The 20,074-nt window shown below is 39.1% G+C and overlaps 1 protein-coding gene across 1 annotated transcript in view; it reads left to right on the forward strand.

Moving 5' to 3' along the window:
• Positions 1-5,979: 5,979 nt before the first annotated feature.
• gcat (glycine C-acetyltransferase) overlaps positions 5,980-20,074 on the forward strand; it is a 41,560-nt gene continuing 27,465 nt past the window's right edge. Inside the window, exons 1-4 of the mRNA XM_039766439.1 lie at positions 5,980-6,237; positions 15,831-15,961; positions 16,111-16,212; positions 18,034-18,180. Coding sequence (XP_039622373.1) covers positions 6,036-6,237; positions 15,831-15,961; positions 16,111-16,212; positions 18,034-18,180 — 582 coding nt within the window. The 5' untranslated portion in view covers positions 5,980-6,035. The remainder of the gene's footprint in view (positions 6,238-15,830; positions 15,962-16,110; positions 16,213-18,033; positions 18,181-20,074) is intronic.

Below are 20,074 nucleotides of genomic sequence, written 5' to 3' on the forward strand. Positions count from 1 at the left end.
GATCGACTGGTAAATTGAGAGCTTTGCCTTACGGCTCAGCTCTTTTTTCACCACGACAGACCGATGCAGAGCCTGCATCACTGCGGATGCCGCACCGATCCGCCTGTCAATCTCACGATCCATTCTTCCCTCACTCGTGAACAAGACCCCGAGATACTTAGACTCCTCCACTTGGGGCAGGATCTCCCCCCAAACCTTGAGAGGGCACTCCACCCTTTTCCGGCTGAGGACCATGGTCTCGGATTTGGAGGTGCTGATTCTCATCCCAGCCGCTTCACACTCAGCTGCGAACCGCTCCAGAGAGAGCTGAAGATCACGGCCTGATGAAGCAAACAGGACAACATCATCTGCAGCCCGGGAGGGGCTCAGAGTAGAGGAGTCAGATGAGGTGGCTCGGGCATCTGATCAGGATGCCTCCTGGATGCCTCCCTGGTGAGGTGTTCCGGGCACGTCCAACCGGGAGGAGGCCCCGGGGAAAACCCAGGACACGCTGGAGGGACTATGTCTCCCGGCTGGCCTGGGAACGCCTTGGGATTCTCCTGGAAGAGCTGGAAGTAGTGGCCAGGGAGAGGGAAGTCTGGGCCTCTCTGCTCAAGCTGCTACCCCCGCGACCCGACCTTGGATAAGCGGAAGAGAATGGATGGATGGATGGAGGTAATTACTTTATTACATTTTACATGTAAATTATCTGAATGAAGTTAAAATGTTATGATGTCATCTCTGATGTAAATGTGCTGCTAGAAGTGATGCCAGGATGTTCTAGTGAAACAGGCAGGCAGATTAAAGCACTTTTTCCCTTATAAGCCACACAAACACACATGGCAAGCTGTTATAAAATTTTATTGCATGCTGGTAATTCCTACCTTATTTTGTGCTCATTTTTTGCCTTAGATACATATCATACCATATGCACCTCAGAAGAGGTCATCCACAGGAAGCTAAGCATGTTTGGGCCAGGCCTGCACTTGGATGGGAGACCATCTAAGAAAAGCTTGAATTGCTGCTAAAGAGGTGTTGTTGAGGCCAGCAGGGGATGCTTACCACGTGGTCTTTCCGTGGGTCCCAATGTCCCAGTGCAGTGATTGGGACACGGTACTGTAAAAATGGAGCTGTCCTTCAGATGAGTTGTAAAACTAAGGTCCTGACTTACTGGGGTCATAAAATATCCCTGGGCAGCAGGGTGTATTCTGGTGTCCTGGCTAAATTGTCCACCATGGCCTAGTCATTCTGACCCCCTAATTATCCCATCTGTAATTGGCTATCTCTCTCACCACTTAACCACCTAACAGCTAATGTGTGGTGACCTTATTGTTGCAAAAATGGCTGCCGTTGCCTTGTTTGTCTATGTGAATGCTAGACATTAATGGTGGTTGAAGTGGCTCCCCAATCACTGAAGTGCCTTGTGTAGTAGTAGAAAAACAATATGTAAATAATTACTTTTGTAATTAATTTTGGCTAGTCAGAATTTGAATTGGAGCAATTATTCCAGTTGACTTATATACAGTAAAGCTTTAAGTTAGTGATAACTGTAATGTTCATTGACATGAGTTAACATTAAAATTGCATATGTCTTAGTTTAGAAAAAACATACAGAAAATATCATTTTTGATGATCTCTGTGTGTGTGTGTATGTCTGTATATATATGTTTATACAGCAGATTTAGAAAATATTCAAACCATATTTTATGTATTACAGCATCATGTAAAACGTCAACACTCAATACCCCAGAATGGCAAACTGAAGCAGGACTTTTGCAAATTAATTAAAAAGAAGAAACTGAAATTATCGCATTGACAAAAATATTGTTGGGTTGGCGAGCGAAGCAAGCAGGGATCAACCCCCAGTCATTTATTTTTCCTTAAGAATATTAATTATTGTTAATTATGACTAGGCAAGAAGAAAATGCATAAATCACAGTCCCAAAAGGGGAACAAAATGATTCATCCTTTTGTTCTTAATTATTTGGAATTTTCTTCTCCTGAAGTCTGAACATGAAAAACCAGTTTCCTAGAAACTACAAAAAGAGAGAACTGCTGTTTACTGCAGACTATGGGATCTGCTGGCTGAGAATACATTTTGAAGAATTAAAAAAGAAAATGTAATCATATAACCCAGCTAGCTCAGTAATCAGTAACAAACCCCCAAGTTTTACTGAACCTTTAATACACTTTCATTACATGACACAAACACTGATGTTTCCAATTCTACAAAGACTGTTATGTTTAAAGAGTGCCTATGCCCTTTATCCATGGGTGGGATTTAATTATAAGCCTCTCTTACTCGATTATGTAAGACTATAAAAAGCATGCCTAATGACTGCATGTTCTTAAATTCTATCTGCAAATTTTATTTATTGTTAAGTAAGAGTCATTCTGAACTCTCTCTGCGCAAAGAAGAGGAGGAGAGAGGTTGGGAGCATACACTGATACATTGCTTTCCTGCACCCACCACACAATGAACCACCTCAAGACCCCAGATTAGGACCTGAGTGCAGTCATGCATTGGGTGACCTGTCAGCACCTCTAGTTTGAATGGAATGGAACAGTGTGAGGTTTTTATTACGGTGGCTGGAGTGCTAATCCTGCCACCAACCCCCCGAGTTTTCCATACAAGTTGCAGGACCTTCCTGCAGGACAACATCATACCCAGGACGAGGCAAATGCAGGTTAAGGGCCCAATGAAGTGGATGTGCAAAGAACTCTAGTTTAATAATCTAAACAGTCCAGTGCAAAGACTTTCATTATTCTTTCATTTCACTCACTATAAACATCAAAATATGATATCCCAGAAAACAGCTTTTCCTCAGCCATTTAATCATATATAAATAACATCCTTTATTTGTTCTCTCCTAATAAACTATCAAGTCCCTGAATCCTCCGACTTATAGCTTTTCATGATTTCAGAAATGTAAAAAATCTTCCACTTAATCTAAGATTGATCCTCTGGAAATGGATTTACAGAGTGATAATTGCCAACATCATAATCAGTGGGTGTATAATGCACCAAAACCTCTTGCAGACACATTAAAAACAATTACATAATAATAATAAATAAATCTTCTGGACTGAGGTTTGAGGGCTCCGTTGCTGTATAAGAACCTCAGTCTCAGTCTACTAGTATTTCCGCCAGACTTGTAATTTTACTTAATTCTTTGATGGGTTAAAGGTGTCAGCGTAATAAGTATCAACAAAAGATCTATGAAAATATTCATGCCATTATTAGTATAAGGACTGCACAGAATTGCCAATGAAGGGAAATGGCACAACAAAAGTACCTGAGGCAGAGGATGAGGCTTGCCAGTCTGAATATTTGAAGTTTTCTAACATGCAGATTGCCAAATATTTTTAGCATGCTCACATTAACAACAAAGTAGGATGTCAGATTAATAACCACATTGCAACTTCTTTGCCCTGTGCTTTAACTTGATATTAATGGCAGTATAGCAGAAGGGTTTCTTAACCTCAATGCTTTTTCTGTTGATAACCACTTTTTTCACGGCAATAGGTATTAGAATGAGACCTAGCTATGCCAACATCTTTGTCGGCTTTGTATAAGCACTTCTTTTCTTCCACCTGTACGAAGGATGTATTGATGACTGTGTCGGTGCTACCGCTGGCTGTAAAAGCCAGCTACAGGAATTAATTAATGATGTTACTAATTTCCATCTATCTCTCAAGTTTACAGTTGACATTTCCAGCACAATCATACTGTCTTTAGATATCAGTCTTTCTATCAGCTTTCCAGGACCAAAAACCTTTGTGTAGACAGAGGAGTAGCTTCAGTGACAGACTTTTGTCACTGTCCTGTTCCACTGACAGACTAAAGAGATCGTTCCTCCCCCACACTATGCGCCCTTTCAATTCCACCCGGGGGAGTAAATGCGAACATTAATTTATTTTAATTCTATTCATTTTTATTACTATTTAATTTAAAAAAAATTTTTGTATCAGTATACTGCTGCTGGATTATGTGAATTTCCCCTTGGGATTAATAAAGTATCTATCTATCTATCTATCTATCTATCTATCTATTACAAGCCAACACAGTGTTACCTGCTCTTCAGTTCCGTCTTTCCCTGGCATCCTAAAAACACTTTACCTCTTTCACAGTTCCTTTCACTTCACCACCTCTGCAATGATGAGGGTGACTTTTGTAACGAAGCACTCAGAATAAGGAGTTTCTTCACTGACAGTTAATACCCTTCTCATACTGTGGGTGAGCCCTCAATCGAGGCAGGAGCAGACTTCATGACATAGAGGTACCCCAATAATAAAACCTGCTTTGTGTTGGTCCTTCCATTCCAACCTAACACTCTATCTCTCCAACAAGTCATCAAACGCAATTTTTTAGTTTTGCAGACTGATCCTTCGACAGGATCCTTTTTTCAAAACCTTCTCTTGACCTCTTTTCGTCAGCCACCTAACCTACATAAAGGTCTCGTTTGCAGCTAACTTCACTGAGAAGAACAACATTCCTCACTATGCACTTTGAGCCGTAACAGGAGTGGCTGTGTCACCTCAGATATGTTGCCCACAATACCCTTGTATCTGGTCCCTATAGTAAATTCAATCTTGCCAGTCTAAAAATCTTACTTAATGCACTTCTTTGAGGTTGTGTCCAGCTGTCTACCTAGGTGGAACAGGCAGATGGCTAGCAGACTGCTTCAAGGAGCATGTTTGAGCTGTTACAATCATAGATCTCCATCCATCCATCCATCATCTTCCACTTATCCGAGGTTGGGTCGTGGGGGCAGCAGCTTGAGCAGAGAGGCCCAGACTTCCCTCTCCCTGGCCACTTCTTTTAGCTCTTCTGGGAGAATCCCAAGCCGTTCCCAGGCCAGCTGGGAGACATAGTCCCTTCAGCGTATCCTGGGTCTTCCCCAGGGCCTTCTCCCGGTTGGACGTGCCCGGAACGCCTCACCAGGGAGACGTCCAGGAGGTATTCTAATCAGATGTTCGAGCCACCTCATCTGACTCCTCTTGATGCGGAGGAGCAGCAAGCGGCTCTACTCTGAGCCCCTCCCGGATGACTGAGCTTCTCACCCTATCTTTAAGGGAAAGCCCAAACACCCTGTGGAGGAAACTCATTTCAGTCGCTTGTATTTGCGATCATGATGAGATCATAAATCTCATAAAGGCTATTGTAGAACATTTCACATCCCTGATCATTGCCACGATGATACCTGTCTGTTTTTTTTCACAGGGCTTTAAAGAGACTTCTCAAAGGAAAAGAGAAGAAGATAAGCTAATTCTCACTCTGGCATCACTTATTTCTCCAGGTCTTAATGAATGGCTAACTTCCTAATTTCTCCTTTCATTTTCTCTAATGACAGCTTTTTCTCACCTACTCCCAAATTTTCTTTTTTCATCTGCCCTGGTTTTGTTTCCTCAATCCCCCCATTTTCATTTACTGCTCTTTCCTTTTCAGTTGCCCACCTGATAAAATCTTATGCAGCTGAAACATTGAGTCTTTTACCTTTTTTACTTTTCAGTGTGGAAGAAACCTTTACCCTTTCCTTTGCAGATGCATGCTGACACAGCCCTATATTGACTCCCTTGTATATCAAATAACAGCAATTTATCTTGATGGATTTTCTTTGTTGTAGACAATAAACATATTTAGAAACATGAACTTCAAAGTAAAGTTTACATAATGTTTTTCTTTGCTTCTGCATGAGATAATTAAAAGTGATGGATTTGGTTGGAATTGTGATATGCAACACAGAGGACCTATGCCGACTAAGAACCTGCAAATGACTGAGATTGATCAAGAAATAAGAAAATATTAAAAGACTACACAATTGTGTGCTATTTTTCTATTACTTGATGATTACTTTTAAAGTTTTCACTGTAGTAACAGAGGGCGGGCCAGCGCGTTAAAGTGCTCCAGATTTGACTGGCAGGTGAGAGGGGCCTGGTGGCTCTGGACGATGTGATTCGTCAAACAGCGCCACGCCCTATTTGGTTAAATGGATCACTAGGCGGTAGTGGATTTTTTTTTCTATTGCCCTGGCTTTATCTGTACAGTAGGAACCATGCTGAGAACACCTCTTTTGCGCTTAGCGACCACATTTCGAGGTCAAATATCGCCGGCCAGGCTGAGGTCGGCTTTAGCAAACGCCAATAAAATACTCGAGGCAGAGCTTCAAAGCATCAAAGGCGCTGGAACGTGGAAGAACGAGCGAATTATAACATCGAAGCAGGGCCCGCACATAACAGTGCAGGGCAGCCGAGAAGGTGAGCCTTCACTTAATTTTGTTTGATCACTTTTCCTTTCTTTAAGTACTTCGCCAACAGCAAGACGGGTGTCGACTTCAATGCGATTTACTGCGTAAACGTTTGTGTGATCTATTAAGGATTTTGTCAACCAACCACAAGATCCTGACACAATCTCGAAATCGCCACGTTATTTATTAAGTCTACTATTTCTTCCTTTCATAAAACGTAGCTCTTACGTATTGCGGTTTGTCCACATGTCTTCGGCGACAGCTGATTGCGTGTAGTGTCAGTACGCGAGCCTGCGGGTTAACCTTGCGCGAATGGTAGAGGCTGCAGCACGGAGAGGCGGATTTTGAAAAAGTTTTAATCAGTGTGCGCCATTAACTTACAGTAGGAGGAGAATGGTATTAGCTTCACGTTGTCTGCATAAGCAGTGTTTATGTCGCAGATTATCTGACGAAAGAGGACATTGTTTATCTGCAGCACAAGTCGAGACTGACGGCTAACGGTTTAATAAGAAAGTTTAAACGTTTGTTTATGTACTTACCAAGAATGAACGGAAACGGTGCCTTCCTACTTCTAAAATACAAAATGTACTGAAATCCTGCCCTCCTTCTGTTATATACGGAAATGAGGACCTACAACAGGAACATTTTTACACATTAAATGTTAAAAATAAAGTGCACATTCTTACATTGTCCTTGATGCTATTACCTTGGATGTCCGTCCATAGTAACTTTCAGCTTCCGTAAAGGCTGTCCGGCAGATGGGTCTTGTCTGGCTCAGCAGGATTAGTAGTAGTTAAATTAAATGACCGTTTACAAACCGATGAACGACTAGCTGGCAGCAAATGAGTAGCCAAGTTCTGCTGTTTAGAGTATAGTGCACATTAATGCATGTTTTATTACTTATACCCTTGGTTCTGATTTGCAAGCAAAGCTGGTCCTAACAAACCATTGTCAGGACACAATAGGAAAGTCTCAGTCTCATGTTGTTTCCTCCTGGCAGTTGATGATAGTAGCCTACTGTCAGAGGTAGAATCTTCCTGGATCTGGCATGGCGGGGTTGTAAAGCCCAAGCATCATTATTTAAATAGCTGAATCCAGCTCCAGAATTTATATTTCTATATGAAGTCTGACATTGTGATTCCTCCAGAGGGGCACTTCAGTGCTCATTATGGTTTAATTAAGGGTTCCTGCATGGAGACCAATAAATCCATAAATTTAGTGACTTGTTTTGTAAATAACATATAATGTAAAGGTGTGGCGGTCTGGATTGGCTCCATGCTCCCTGTTATATTCAGGAGAAGCATGAATGTGAACCCTCCATGGACTTAGACTGAAATGAGCTGGGCAAATGAGGACACAAACATGCAGCAACGGGTTAGTGAAAAAAGTGTCAGTGCTTTTATTGTTATATAGATAGATAGATAGATAGATACTTTATTAATCCCCAGGGGAAAGTAATTCAAAACAAAGTTAACATGAAATGATTCAAATCCATACATGAATAAATAATTCAGTGAAAACCAGTGGGGGTTAAATAATATGCAGTAAATAATCCATTAAAATGAGGTTAAAAATACTAAATCCTCAGTCCCAGGTGCATTTTTTCTAAAACTGACGTCTCCTCTGCTGACCCCACATGGGATCCTGCAGACAGAGAAGACGTCCTACCAAAAGGCACAGCCAATCTTTTCCTGCAGGCTCAGGTCCCTACTGCCCACGGGCTCCTAGCAGGGTGCTGCGCCAAGCCTCGCTCCTCGCTGACAATCCTCAGTTTTAGACAAGTGAGCATCGGCCACTCCAGCTTCCCTACTAAATACTCAACCGAGTGGCCCTCTTCATCCCCGGAGCATCGGCCTTATGCTCCTCCAAGGGACTCTCCTCCTGGCTGCCTGCCTTCTCTCCTCTGCACCCTGGCAGTTCCCGATCCTGCTTTCATCTTCATCACCCTCCATTTTAACCTCAGTCTGTTTCTTTTCTGTTTTTCTCTTGTTCTGTATTTTTCTGTCTCTTGTTAGTTCTCTGACTGTCCTACTCAGCCGTGCAGACTCCTCTTCTGTTCACCTGATTGGACACAGACGTGACCCTCCACCAACTCTAGGGCATGAATGGAAAACCTGACTGAACCGCTCGCTTTTGCACATGAGTGCGATCATCCTGGCACCACAGTCAATCCCGGAGCAGCACCCTCAGCTGCACACCTGTGCCCGTTCTGATCCTGCATGCTATGGGGACCTGATTATTTATTTAAAACTTGCACAATGCCATGGATCACTTTTCAACAAAAGGCAAAATTGAACTTTTGTAGTTAAAAACCCTTTGCTTTTATATTCTGAACACTGCTTTGTGTAACAATGTCCTTGTGTCCTCCCTACTACTGCTAATCCACTTAGTTCCCATTTAAAGCTGCTGGCCCAACCGAAAGTAAAAGTGTATTTGTGTAATTAGAAGAAAAGATAAGACTTATGTTTGTTTGAGAGGTGACAGGAATATTGAGATTTGCAAAAGCACTTCTAATGAAACTGGTGACTTAGAAACTTTTTCAGTCATTGCAGAAGTCAAGTGTGTTACAAAACACATGGCTTTGTAGCTGAATTTCCCCAAAAGAAAATCTCTTCCCATTTTACTACTATGAAGGTCATGGTTGTGAAACTCCATATCTTGGTTCATTACAAAGTTTTACGTGAATCAGCAATCTGAAAAGGGTGGATGTTTTCTTTTCTTGGAATTTAACAGTTTCAGTCTAAATACATTATATTCCCGTTAGGGCTGTGCAATGTCATAAAAGTTCACATCATCATTTCAAAACATCGATGATGTGTGGTACTATTGCCTGTGTGAGGTGGGGTTGCTTGTCCGGAGGTGATGGAAAGGTGCGTGTGGATTATGAATAATTAGCTGCGCTTCCTGCACACTGCATATAATGTCTGCACACATTGAATTTTTACACCTTTTGCTGTGATTGTAGACGTTTTCACGCCTAATTGGTTTGGCACATTTTTTTTTCTAACTTTGTTGCAATTTCCACAAACGTCTGGTTCATTTAGGTAGATGTGAACATGCCAGTCTTACCAAAAGAACTGTACGTGGTGTTGGTGCAGTACAAGGTGAGCTCTGGAGCAGTTTGCATGCAGTATGAATGTGATCTGACATCGATCTAACAACATGAAATACTGTGCATTGTGGGTGAAATTGTCCATGCTTAGCATCTGCCGACTGTAAAATAGAATCTCATTCACAGCATGAGTCAAAGGTTAACACAGAGCGTTGAAAACAATAAAAAGGTACAAAGCTAACACAGTTTGCCTAAAACAACTCAACAATATTGCTAGTCAATCTGAGTAAGCCAAGCACCTGTCACCGCTTCTCTTGCATGCAGTTAGCACTTGAAGAAATTCACTTGTTCTTGGGTTGATTTAGAACACATACACGGGTGGCAACAAATGAACAGCATTGTCCTGTGAGACGGATGACCAAACCCTCTAATCTTGCACTATGAAAGTGATGTACGCAGGTGAGTTGGGGCGTCTTCTCAATGCGCATACTTACTTTGACATATGTAGTAAACGTATGTGACTACAGGGAAATAAATAGGGGACATACATTTAAATGAAACTTGCTTGCTGTGTCTGCTGTCATCAAACTGAAGCACATGCCCTCAGCAGAGTTGGACTTCGTTTGTATATTCACCTATTTCAGTTGTGTCCTTTTTGTACCAAACGTAGCAGCACATACTGTAATTTTCAGAAAGTTTTCCACCTGTTTGATAATAGGTGTTATACTCGCACAGCTATGTTTGGTAATAAACAAAATAATTAGGGAAAATGCAGCAGTGTGCAGACATTAGGTTTTAGGTTTAGTTTATTTATATATAGCACATTTACAACAGCCACACGACTGACCAAAGTGCTGTACATTTAGAAACATCCATCCATCCATCCATCCATTTTCTAACCCGCTGAATCCGAATACAGGGTCACGGGGGTCTGCTGGAGCCAATCCCAGCCAACACAGGGCACAAGGCAGGAACCAATCCTGGGCAGGGTGCCAACCCACCGCAGGACACACACAAACACACCAAGCACACACTAGGGCCAATTTGGAATCGCCAATCCACCTAACCTGCATGTCTTTGGACTGTGGGAGGAAACCGGAGCGCCCGGAGGAAACCCACACAGACACGGGGAGAACATGCAAACTCCACGCAGGGAGGACCCGGGAAGCGAACCCGGGTCTCCTAACTGCGAGGCACATTTAGAAACATCGACATAAAATAGAAATATATGATTTAGCCAAAAGAAGCACAGCAGAAACACATAAAAATAATTTGTATAAATATATCTATACATACACACATCTAGGTAGGCAAAATAAAGCCTAGTAAGCCAGAGAAAACAGATGTGTTTTTAAAATAGATTTAAAAATAGTCAGACTAGGAGCCATTCGGATTTCAATAGGCAGATCATTCCAAAGACGAGGCCCAATTACCGAGAAAGCACGGTCACCTCTACGCTTGAGTCTTGCGTGTGGAATTAAACGAAGGTTCTGATCACAGGATCTCAAACTTCTCAGGGGGGTATATTGGTGAAGCAATTCAGATAAATAGATGGGTGCTTGTTGGTGTAGTGTTTTAAAAACAAATAATAAGATTTTAAAATGTATTCTGAATTGAACAGGCAACCAATGAAGGGACTTCAGAAGCGGAGTCACATGATCCATTTTTTTCTTTTTTAAAAGAAACTTAGCAGCTGCGTTCTGGACCAATTGAAGACGGGCAATTGGGGATTTGGAGATGCCATAATAAAGAGAGTTGCAATAGTCGAGGCGAGATGTAATAAAAGCATGTATGGCCATCTCCAGGGTCTTGTCAGTGAGATAAGGTTTAATTTTTGCAAGCGTGCGAAGCTGATAAAAGCTCGATCCGATCGTGGCAGAGACTTGTTTGTCAAGTTTTAATGAGTCATCTAACAGGACACCCAGATTCCAAACCTGTGAAGACCTGAAAGCTGATAAAGGTCCCAGGTCAAATTCCGGGGCCTTCATATGTTCAGAAGGGCCGAAGACTATCACCTCAGTCTTCTCTTCATTTAAAGATGAGAAGTTTTGGGATAGCCAAGATTTAACTTCATCTAAACAAGATAACAAGGCATTCATAGCCAGGGGATCATTTTTCTTAAAAGGTAAATAAATTGTTGTTAACCGTCCATATTTTTTCCCTGGAAAACATGTTTCTACCCAATGAAAGAAGTTCACGACACAACCATGGGGTGTTTATTAATAGATTTAGTTTGCTTGAAAGTTTGCAGTGTGAAATGCAACTGAAAGTTGAAACAAAGCAACAAATCATCCCCTGATTCTGAACAAAGGACTGAGCACAAAAAAGCTTTAAGAGTGCTTGACAGCTTTGTTGTGAGGTGCCAGAGATTAAAAAAAAATGACAGCTGTAGTTTGGTGCTTTGAGAAAAATTTCTGCAAATGTTTGGAATTCATCGATGATTTTTATTTATATTGATGATATGTCCTGCCAGTTGACAATGGACAATGTCATGAACTATCATCTCAGCCCTAATTTCAGTTATAAGTTTGTTAATTTTATAACATTTTTTACTTACTGCAACACCCGATATTACACATTGGAGTCAACTCCACCTGCTGGGAGCTCCAGGGTTGCAGAGATACATACTTGACGGTTCTGGTGTTTCACTTGCTCTGGACCTCAGTGACACAGCAAAGCCACCAGGTGGCACTGTCCTTAAAACTGACTATAATAAAAAGAACCCCTCCAAAGTACCCACACACCGCCCAAAGGTCAAAAGTTTGGGTTTCAAAGTTGTCTAGTGTCTCTTCCAGCCCAAATGGGATATGTGTGCAAAACTTTGTTATGAATGGACCAAAGGTGTGAAATATATAAAGAACAAACGCACATACTGTACACATTGAGCTTTATTTTTAAGATGGGATGACATTTTGAGAAACTTTGAATTTGTGTGCCCAACTACTTTATTTGGAGGGAAAGGGGCTTTATAAAGAAGTCATTAACATGTCACTAATAGATTGAACCAATGACTTCCATTGTCCAGTAGACTAAAACAACAACAGTTTTCTTTTTTTTTTTTTTAGTTAAATGTGTTTTATTGTAAGCATTTAACCCAACAGTTTATAAAAAAAAAAAAAAGATAAAACATTAGATTACAATATGCATATGAACTGTGACATGAATACAAAATTTTTGCAAAGAATAACATTAAGGCTGCTAAAATCATTTATAGTTTACAAAGCAAGGGGACAGGCACAAAAAATGGCTGAACAATTCAGAAACCACTCAGTGCATTAGCAACAAATAAATAGACCCACTAGTTATTTTGCTTTTGTGTACTTGTGTTTTTAGTAAAAACATGCAATTTCAAAGATGAAGTTCATGTTACTATAAATATGTAACTCATGCAGCTACTCTCTTTTTAGCTTTATCTTATTTAAAAGGTAAGAGAATGCAAATGTGTTGCTTCTATTATTATTCTTTGTGTATTAACAATAATAGTTTGCTGTCACCAGTTGAAGCATTATTAAAATAACGCTGCACTGATTTTTTTAAAAATTTACTTATTACTTATCCGTTGCGTTTAGTAAAGGCTGACAAAACATTTTTAATATTGTGTTTTTGTGGAAAACAAATATCACAAAATTTAGGATACATTGGGCTTCAGTGAGGTCTGGTAGGGGTGGGGAAAGAACTGAACAACAGCAAGCAATATTTAAAATCTCAATGATAGTTACTCTTGTAGCATAATCCACATGCCAGTTATCCAGTTATATGTGCAGAACATTCAAAAACATCCATTATTTACTAAAATATTGTTAAATACTTCCAGACAATTAGAGTAGTATACAAATGTAAAGTGTGTTCAAATGGAATTGAGCTTTTGAATTGAAGATCTGCCTCAACTCCTCTTTCACTGGTGAAAAACCTGTGTTCAACCCAAGCACACATACTGTATCTTCATAACCCTTCATATTGGAGGACAGGTGGTAGATGTACAGAGCCAGGTCTGGAGAATGGACTGAATGCAATGACATTCAATCCACACTTTTGCAGAACAGCCTTGTAACCCATGCATTCTGGGATAGATCCTTTTTTTGTGGAGGAAATAACGAGGGGGAGATGGTCAACTGCTCATTTTGTCACTTTCTTTGATTGACTGCCACAAACACCAAATTCAATCAGTGTAATATTGACGGATTATGTGGGTCTTTTGAGGCATGTAAGCAATATTGACCTACATCAACATTATGAGCTCACGGGCACTGGCTTACACTTTGAATTGTTTTGGTGTGGAAGAAGCAACATCATACTTCCATTGTTTGAGTTCTTTCATCCCCATTTGTGAAACTATTCCTAAATTTGCCCAGTCTGTATCTGTAAGCTTAAGCTTCTCCTTGGACCATCAAAGATGGTGATACTTCATTTAATGAGTGAGCATTTTGAGCTGTAGCACATGATGGGGACAGGTCCTGGCATGGTGACAAGTCAGAAATGCATTTTGTGTATTGTTCTCTAGTATTTGAAATACAATGAAAACTGACCTCCCATTATTTGATGGGTGTATGATATTTCAGATTATCTAAAAGTAGAAAAATCCTCTCGGTGGGAATTAATTCATTTTTTTTTTCTAATTTGTGCAAACACGGTAAGATAACTGCAATAATAAATGAAATTGAGCACCTTATTTGTAGAACACAAGTAATATGCCAGACAAAATACTACATGCTCCAGATGTAATGTTGCTTCATTGGGTCGTGTTTTCATAAGCATTATTCAAGGTGAAACATGCAAAACCATTTAGTTTTAGAAGAACTGTTCCCTTTTCAAAAGTTGAAACAAGTCAGCCTAAATTCAGTTTATTTTATTTGCGTATTGTATATGTATTGATAAGTCCACGTACAAGAAAGTGATTGACCCCCTCCAAACATCCAGGAAAAGTAGTCTGGTAGAATTGTTACTTATTCTGTACTGTACGTCATGTTGTGGAGAAATCTCTTGATCACGGTTTGACAGAGGCTTCTTGAAGGAATAAACTTTTCAGTTGAAGCTAAATGGGTTGGACTTAGACAGTTACTGTACTAAAATTTAAGGTTACAGTACCATTATATGTACGTGGGAAAAAAAAAAATCATGTTCAAAATGGCTATATCAAATTTGGTTTGAGAATTGTAGTTGCCCTCATTTCTCTGCACATGTGCTACATATCAGATACATTAAACTGAGTTTTGCCAACAAAAAACACAACAAAACTATTGTTGTATCTGTCCTGTTTATAGCAAAAGCTGCACTTCCGCACATGAACACGTGCTTGTTCCAAAATCAGGTAATTTTGTTTTGGTTCATTCCTGCCATTTGAGCTCCAAGATACTCTCCACTATTATAATACAGTACTTATGTAGTTATTAGTAGCACATGTTATAACCCAACATCCTGTTGGCCTTTAGAAACACAGTTAACTTTGTGTAGCAACTCAATTATGGTTATATTTTATGTGATAATTTCATTTTTTATTCTGTATAACCAATTCAGGGTAATGGAGACCAAAGGCTTTCCTGGCTATGTTAGTCACAAGGCAGGAATCAAACCTGGAAGTCTGTTTAATATTAAAGCATTTGTTTAGTTTTGTATTCTGTTCTGGGTCACCTGTGGGACTGCATCCAGAATGAAGTTCTAATAAATGTACATTTTGCATAAAGAGAGAAATTTTTTTTTTAGTTTAATGCTTTTTTTGCCATGAATGAATGAATTTCTGTTCTGCTCATGCAGACGTATCTTTGAGTGCATTATTATTGCAAATAAAATACAAGTGTATCTATAATACTTTTATTATGAATTTATATCTTTTTTTCAAACAGCAGTTATCACGATGCTCTGTTTGGCCTTTAGATTAATGATTGTGTAAAACTGGTAAAGAGCTCCAAAAGTGTGAACAGCAAACTATACGTGTTTGTATTTCTGTTGTGCATGTAACCAATTCATTATCAAAAATGTAATCTCTTCTGTTTCAAATTGTTGGTTTCTTGACTTAAATGGGACGGCCTGCCTTTTTTGCTGCAGGATGTTATTTGACTTTGTTTAATAGCACTTTACTGTGAGAGTGAAGTTGAGGACAGGATATTGTTTTTAATGCACAGGTAGTGTGTGGCCAAAGTAGCTCCTGTTGTGGAAATCTAGAAACTTGATATAGTATTCTCAGATTTTCAGATCAACATAATACAATTCAAGTTTACAGGGAGCCAGCATCAAACCCTGCTACACTGGGTGTAGGGTGGGATCCAGCCTATCATAGGGCCCGCTGATGCATATGCCCATGTTCTGTTGGCACCAGTTGCCATTTAACCTAAGTATGTGTGTTTGGGGATATGCAGGGTAAGTCCTGAAACACATAGGGAGAATGTGCAAACTGCACGTAGACAGCAGATGGGTGTAGTATTCAAACCTATAATGTACAGCTGTGTGTACACTTTTCCAAGCCTGCAGTTTGGTGTGAATTGGAGGTTTAGCTGGTTAATCATATCCGTGAACAATAGAAAACAAACTAAATGCTGACCTATTTTTTCTTTCAGATACGCTGAACTTTTGTGCTAATAACTACCTTGGGCTGTCTAGTCATCCAGAAGTAATTGCAGCAGGAATAGCAGCACTAAGGGATTATGGTGCAGGTCTTAGCTCTGTCCGCTTCATATGTGGCACACAGGCAGGTCTTAAGCAATTTTTTATTTATTTTTTTTATAGTAAATGTTGGTACAGAGGTCATGAGCAGTTGTAATGTTTGTGTGTGTTTTTGTTCTTTTTTTTTGGATGAAAAGGTGTGATAAATGATATATAATTTTTCTTTTTCTTCAGGATCTACACAAAAACCTGGAACAAAAAATTGCAGAATTTCACCAGCGAGATGATGCAATTTTATATGCCAGTTGCTTTGATGCCAATGCCGGAATCTTTGAGGTACCATGGCTATCCAGCTTTTGGAAAAAATAAAATAATAAACTTTGCCCCGTTTAAGCTTTGTTTTACATTTAAAGAAATATATATCAGGCCTGGGAAAGTTAACGTTTTCATTTTTGTGATTAATGTGGCCTGTTTAATGCGTTAAAAAATATTGTTGCATCCAGGGCTGCATAATGTTTGTAATTAATTGTGACTAATCGCATCTAACATTAAAACATTTAATTATAAAATGAATACATAAATCGTGAAGTAAAAATGCATAGAATTACAAATTTAACATAGAATCAACACAAATGAATTGAAAAAAAATAATGGAATAAACACTAGAATCCCTGAAGCCTACAAAAAACGCTTAATCTCAGGCCACCTTAAATTCCTTTGCACCTCTCCATTAGCGTCTTTTGTTTTGCAAATGTATCGATCAGCACAAGCAGCAAGTAGCCTGTTATCCTACTGCTGCAGCTCAACTCGGACAAAAAGTTCTCCCAGCTGAAGTCAGTTTGTCTGGGTTTGAGGTGCCTGGAGTTGTATAGGGTAAATAATATATCGTTATTTGGAACACATGCATTTCATGTGTGTTCCGTGTCTATAATGATCTGGGTAAATGTAGGATGACTGGAACTGTTGAACACATACCTAAAATAGAAACTTTTTTCATCTTATAGTACTAATGACAAAATGTTGACATGAAGTGTATAATGTGTGAATACTGAAGTTCAAATATCAAATAAACACTTTCACAAAAGTTACAAGTATAACAAAACAAATGCGCTTTTATTCAAGGATATAAGGTTCGGGTATGACACTGATACGACCGCTTCGGTGGTGCAGCGGTAAGAGTTCCTGACTCATAATAAGAGGTTATCGGTTCAATTCTAGTCTAGTCTGTTAAAGTTGCTGCTTTATTGTTTCCAGGAAGCTACTGTATTATAAGGGTATCAAGCTCAGTTCTTGGTGGGCCGCAGTGATTACCAGTTTTAGTCCCAATCAATTTCTTAATTAGCAGTCAGTTGTTAATTTAATGCTATAGAGCTCTTATCTTATCATTTCAGACATGTATAAAAATAGTAGACTTTTCTAAGTACATACTCAAAATATTCACAACTTCAGCTGGTTGTGTTTTGTAGTTCTTCATGTTATGTATTTTCAATTGCTTTATTGAAACAGAAGCACACACTATGCAGATAGGACTAAGGCCCCATCCACATCACAATGTTTTCTTTTAAAAACACAGACATTCGGCTCTGTTTTCTCCTGTAGTCCATACTAACCCAGCATTTTCAAACTCTGAAAAGTGATACTTTTGAAAATGTTCTCCAGAGCTGGATATTTCCAAAAAGTCAGCCTCATCATTAAAATACAGACGGGAAGATACGATTTTTCAAAAATGCGGACTTTAATTGCACTCTGATTTTCTTTTTTTCATGCATATTACGTGGCTCTTCATTGTTTGGATCCTGCTCAGTGTTTCATTCCCTGATTAATCACTATTCATGGAAGAAAAAACAATTCCAGTAGTGAATATCAAAGAGTTGTTTTCTATGGCGGCTGTTATGTTGCTGATGTTATTTTCTTAAATGTATGCATCTAAATTGCATTTGTTCTGTCTGAATGCTCCATACATGCACTAAAGGCAAATAATTTACAAGGTTCTATAGTTTTGCAGTAAATCCTGTGGCGGTGTTACCACCCCTTCAAATAAATTGGTTGGAACAAAGAAGTCCCCCTACTTTGGCTCTCCAGAAATCCAAATTAACACCTAGGTGAAAAGACGACATTGTTACATGTAGAATTTTCTTTTTGTGAATTTTAATGCAGGTTCTTTTGACTCCAGAAGATGCCATTCTTTCAGATGAGCTAAATCATGCATCCATCATTGATGGGATCCGATTGTGCAAAGCCAATAAGTACAGATATCGGCACCTGGACCTGACCGACCTTGAAAGCAAGTTGAAGGAAGCTCAGGTACCATTGATATTTATAAGAGCTCATTTTTAATAGACCCTTAAATGGTATGTAAGTTATGGGATGTTTAAATTGTTTTCTTTTTGTTTTTTGTTTTTTTTTTGTTAATTTGAGATAATGTTAGAAAAGTTGAAAGGTTTCATCCTGAACAGATTAAATTTAGGATGGTCCTGCTAATTTCAAACACAAAAATGTTAACTTTGATGCAAAGACGTTGTGAGAGTTTTTTTGGGTTATCATTAATAAAAGTCTGCCAAATTGTAAAGGTGTTTCGGACATCTTCTTAAGTTAATTAGATTTTTTCCTAATTTTATGTAAAACGTTACATTCTGCCACAATGTGAAAAAAGAATGTCCTGTTTTACATAAAATTAGGAAAAAATCAAATTAACTTAAGGAGATGTCCGAAACACCTTTACAATTTGGCAGACTTTTATTATTCTTTTTACTTAGTGCCCAAGAAATACAATGCTTGGTAGCTCAATTAATTGTACATTAAGCACTAAAGTTCCATTGAGTGTTACTCCAAACATTGCTGTTGATTATCAATCAATCAATCAACATTTATTTATATAGCACATATTCATACAAAAAAAATGTAGCTCAAAGTGCTTTACAAAATGAATAGAGAAATAGAAGACACAATAAAAGATAAACATAAGTCAACATTAATTAACATAGAATAAGAGTAAGGTCCGATGGCCAGGGTGGACAGAAAAACAAAAAAAACTCCAAAGGCTGGAGAAAAAATAAAATCTGTAGGGTTCCAGACCAAGAGACCCCCAGTCCCTCTGGGCATTCTACCTAACATAAATCAAACAGTCCTCTTTGTATTTAGCGTTTTCATGGAAAGACCTGATGATGATGGTCACGTAGACTTCTGGCTTTCAGTCCATCAATGTTGGTGCATCATGATGCTTTGAGTAGGTGGTGGTGGCGCAGGCCGCCACCACAAAGAAACCCGAAAAAGAAACAGAAGAGAGAGTAGGGGTCAGTACGGATTTTAGAGCCACCATGAATAGTTATTATGAAGAATTGAACATACAGAGTATCAGTATTAAGTTAAAGTGAAGTTATAAAAAGGCCATGTTAAAGTAATGTGTTTTCAGCAGTGTTTTAAAGTGCTCTACTGTATTTGCCTGGCGAATTCCTATTGGCAGGCTATTCCAGATTTTAGGTGCATAACAGCAGAAGGCCACCTCACCACTTCTTTTAAGTTTAGCTTTTGGAATTATAAGGAGACACTCATTTGAAGATCTAAGGTTACGATTTGGAATATAACGTGTCAGGCATTCCGATATATAAGATGGAGCGAGATTATTTAAGGCTTTATAAACCATAAGCAGTATTTTAAAGTCAATCCTGAATGACACAGGCAACCAGTGTAGTGACATCAAAACTGGAGAAATGTGTTCGGATTTTCTTTTCCCAGTTAGGATTCTAGCAGCTGCATTCTGCACTCGTTGCAAATGATTTATGTCTTTTTGGGTAGTCCTGAGAGGAGTGCGTTACAGTAATCTAGTCTACTGAAAACAAAAGCGTGAATTAATTTCTCAGCATCTTTCAATGATATAAGAGGTCTAACTTTAGCTATGTTTCTTAAGTGAAAAATGCTGTCCTAGTGGTCTGATGAATATGCGATTTAAAATTCAGATTACAGTCAACGGTTACCCCTAAATTTTTACTTCGCCTTAACTTTTAATCCTAGTGCATTAAGTTTATTTCTGATAACCTCGCTGAATCCATTATTGCCAATTACCAAAATTTCAGTTTTCTTTATTTAGTTTGAGAAAATTACTATTCATCCATTCAGAAATACCAGTAAGACATTGTGTTAGTGTATCAAAGAGTCGGAGTCATCAGGTGCTATAGATAAGTACAGCTGTGTGTCATCA

This window comes from Polypterus senegalus, chromosome 10, assembly GCF_016835505.1.
Source record: "Polypterus senegalus isolate Bchr_013 chromosome 10, ASM1683550v1, whole genome shotgun sequence".
NCBI lineage: Eukaryota > Metazoa > Chordata > Cladistia > Polypteriformes > Polypteridae > Polypterus > Polypterus senegalus.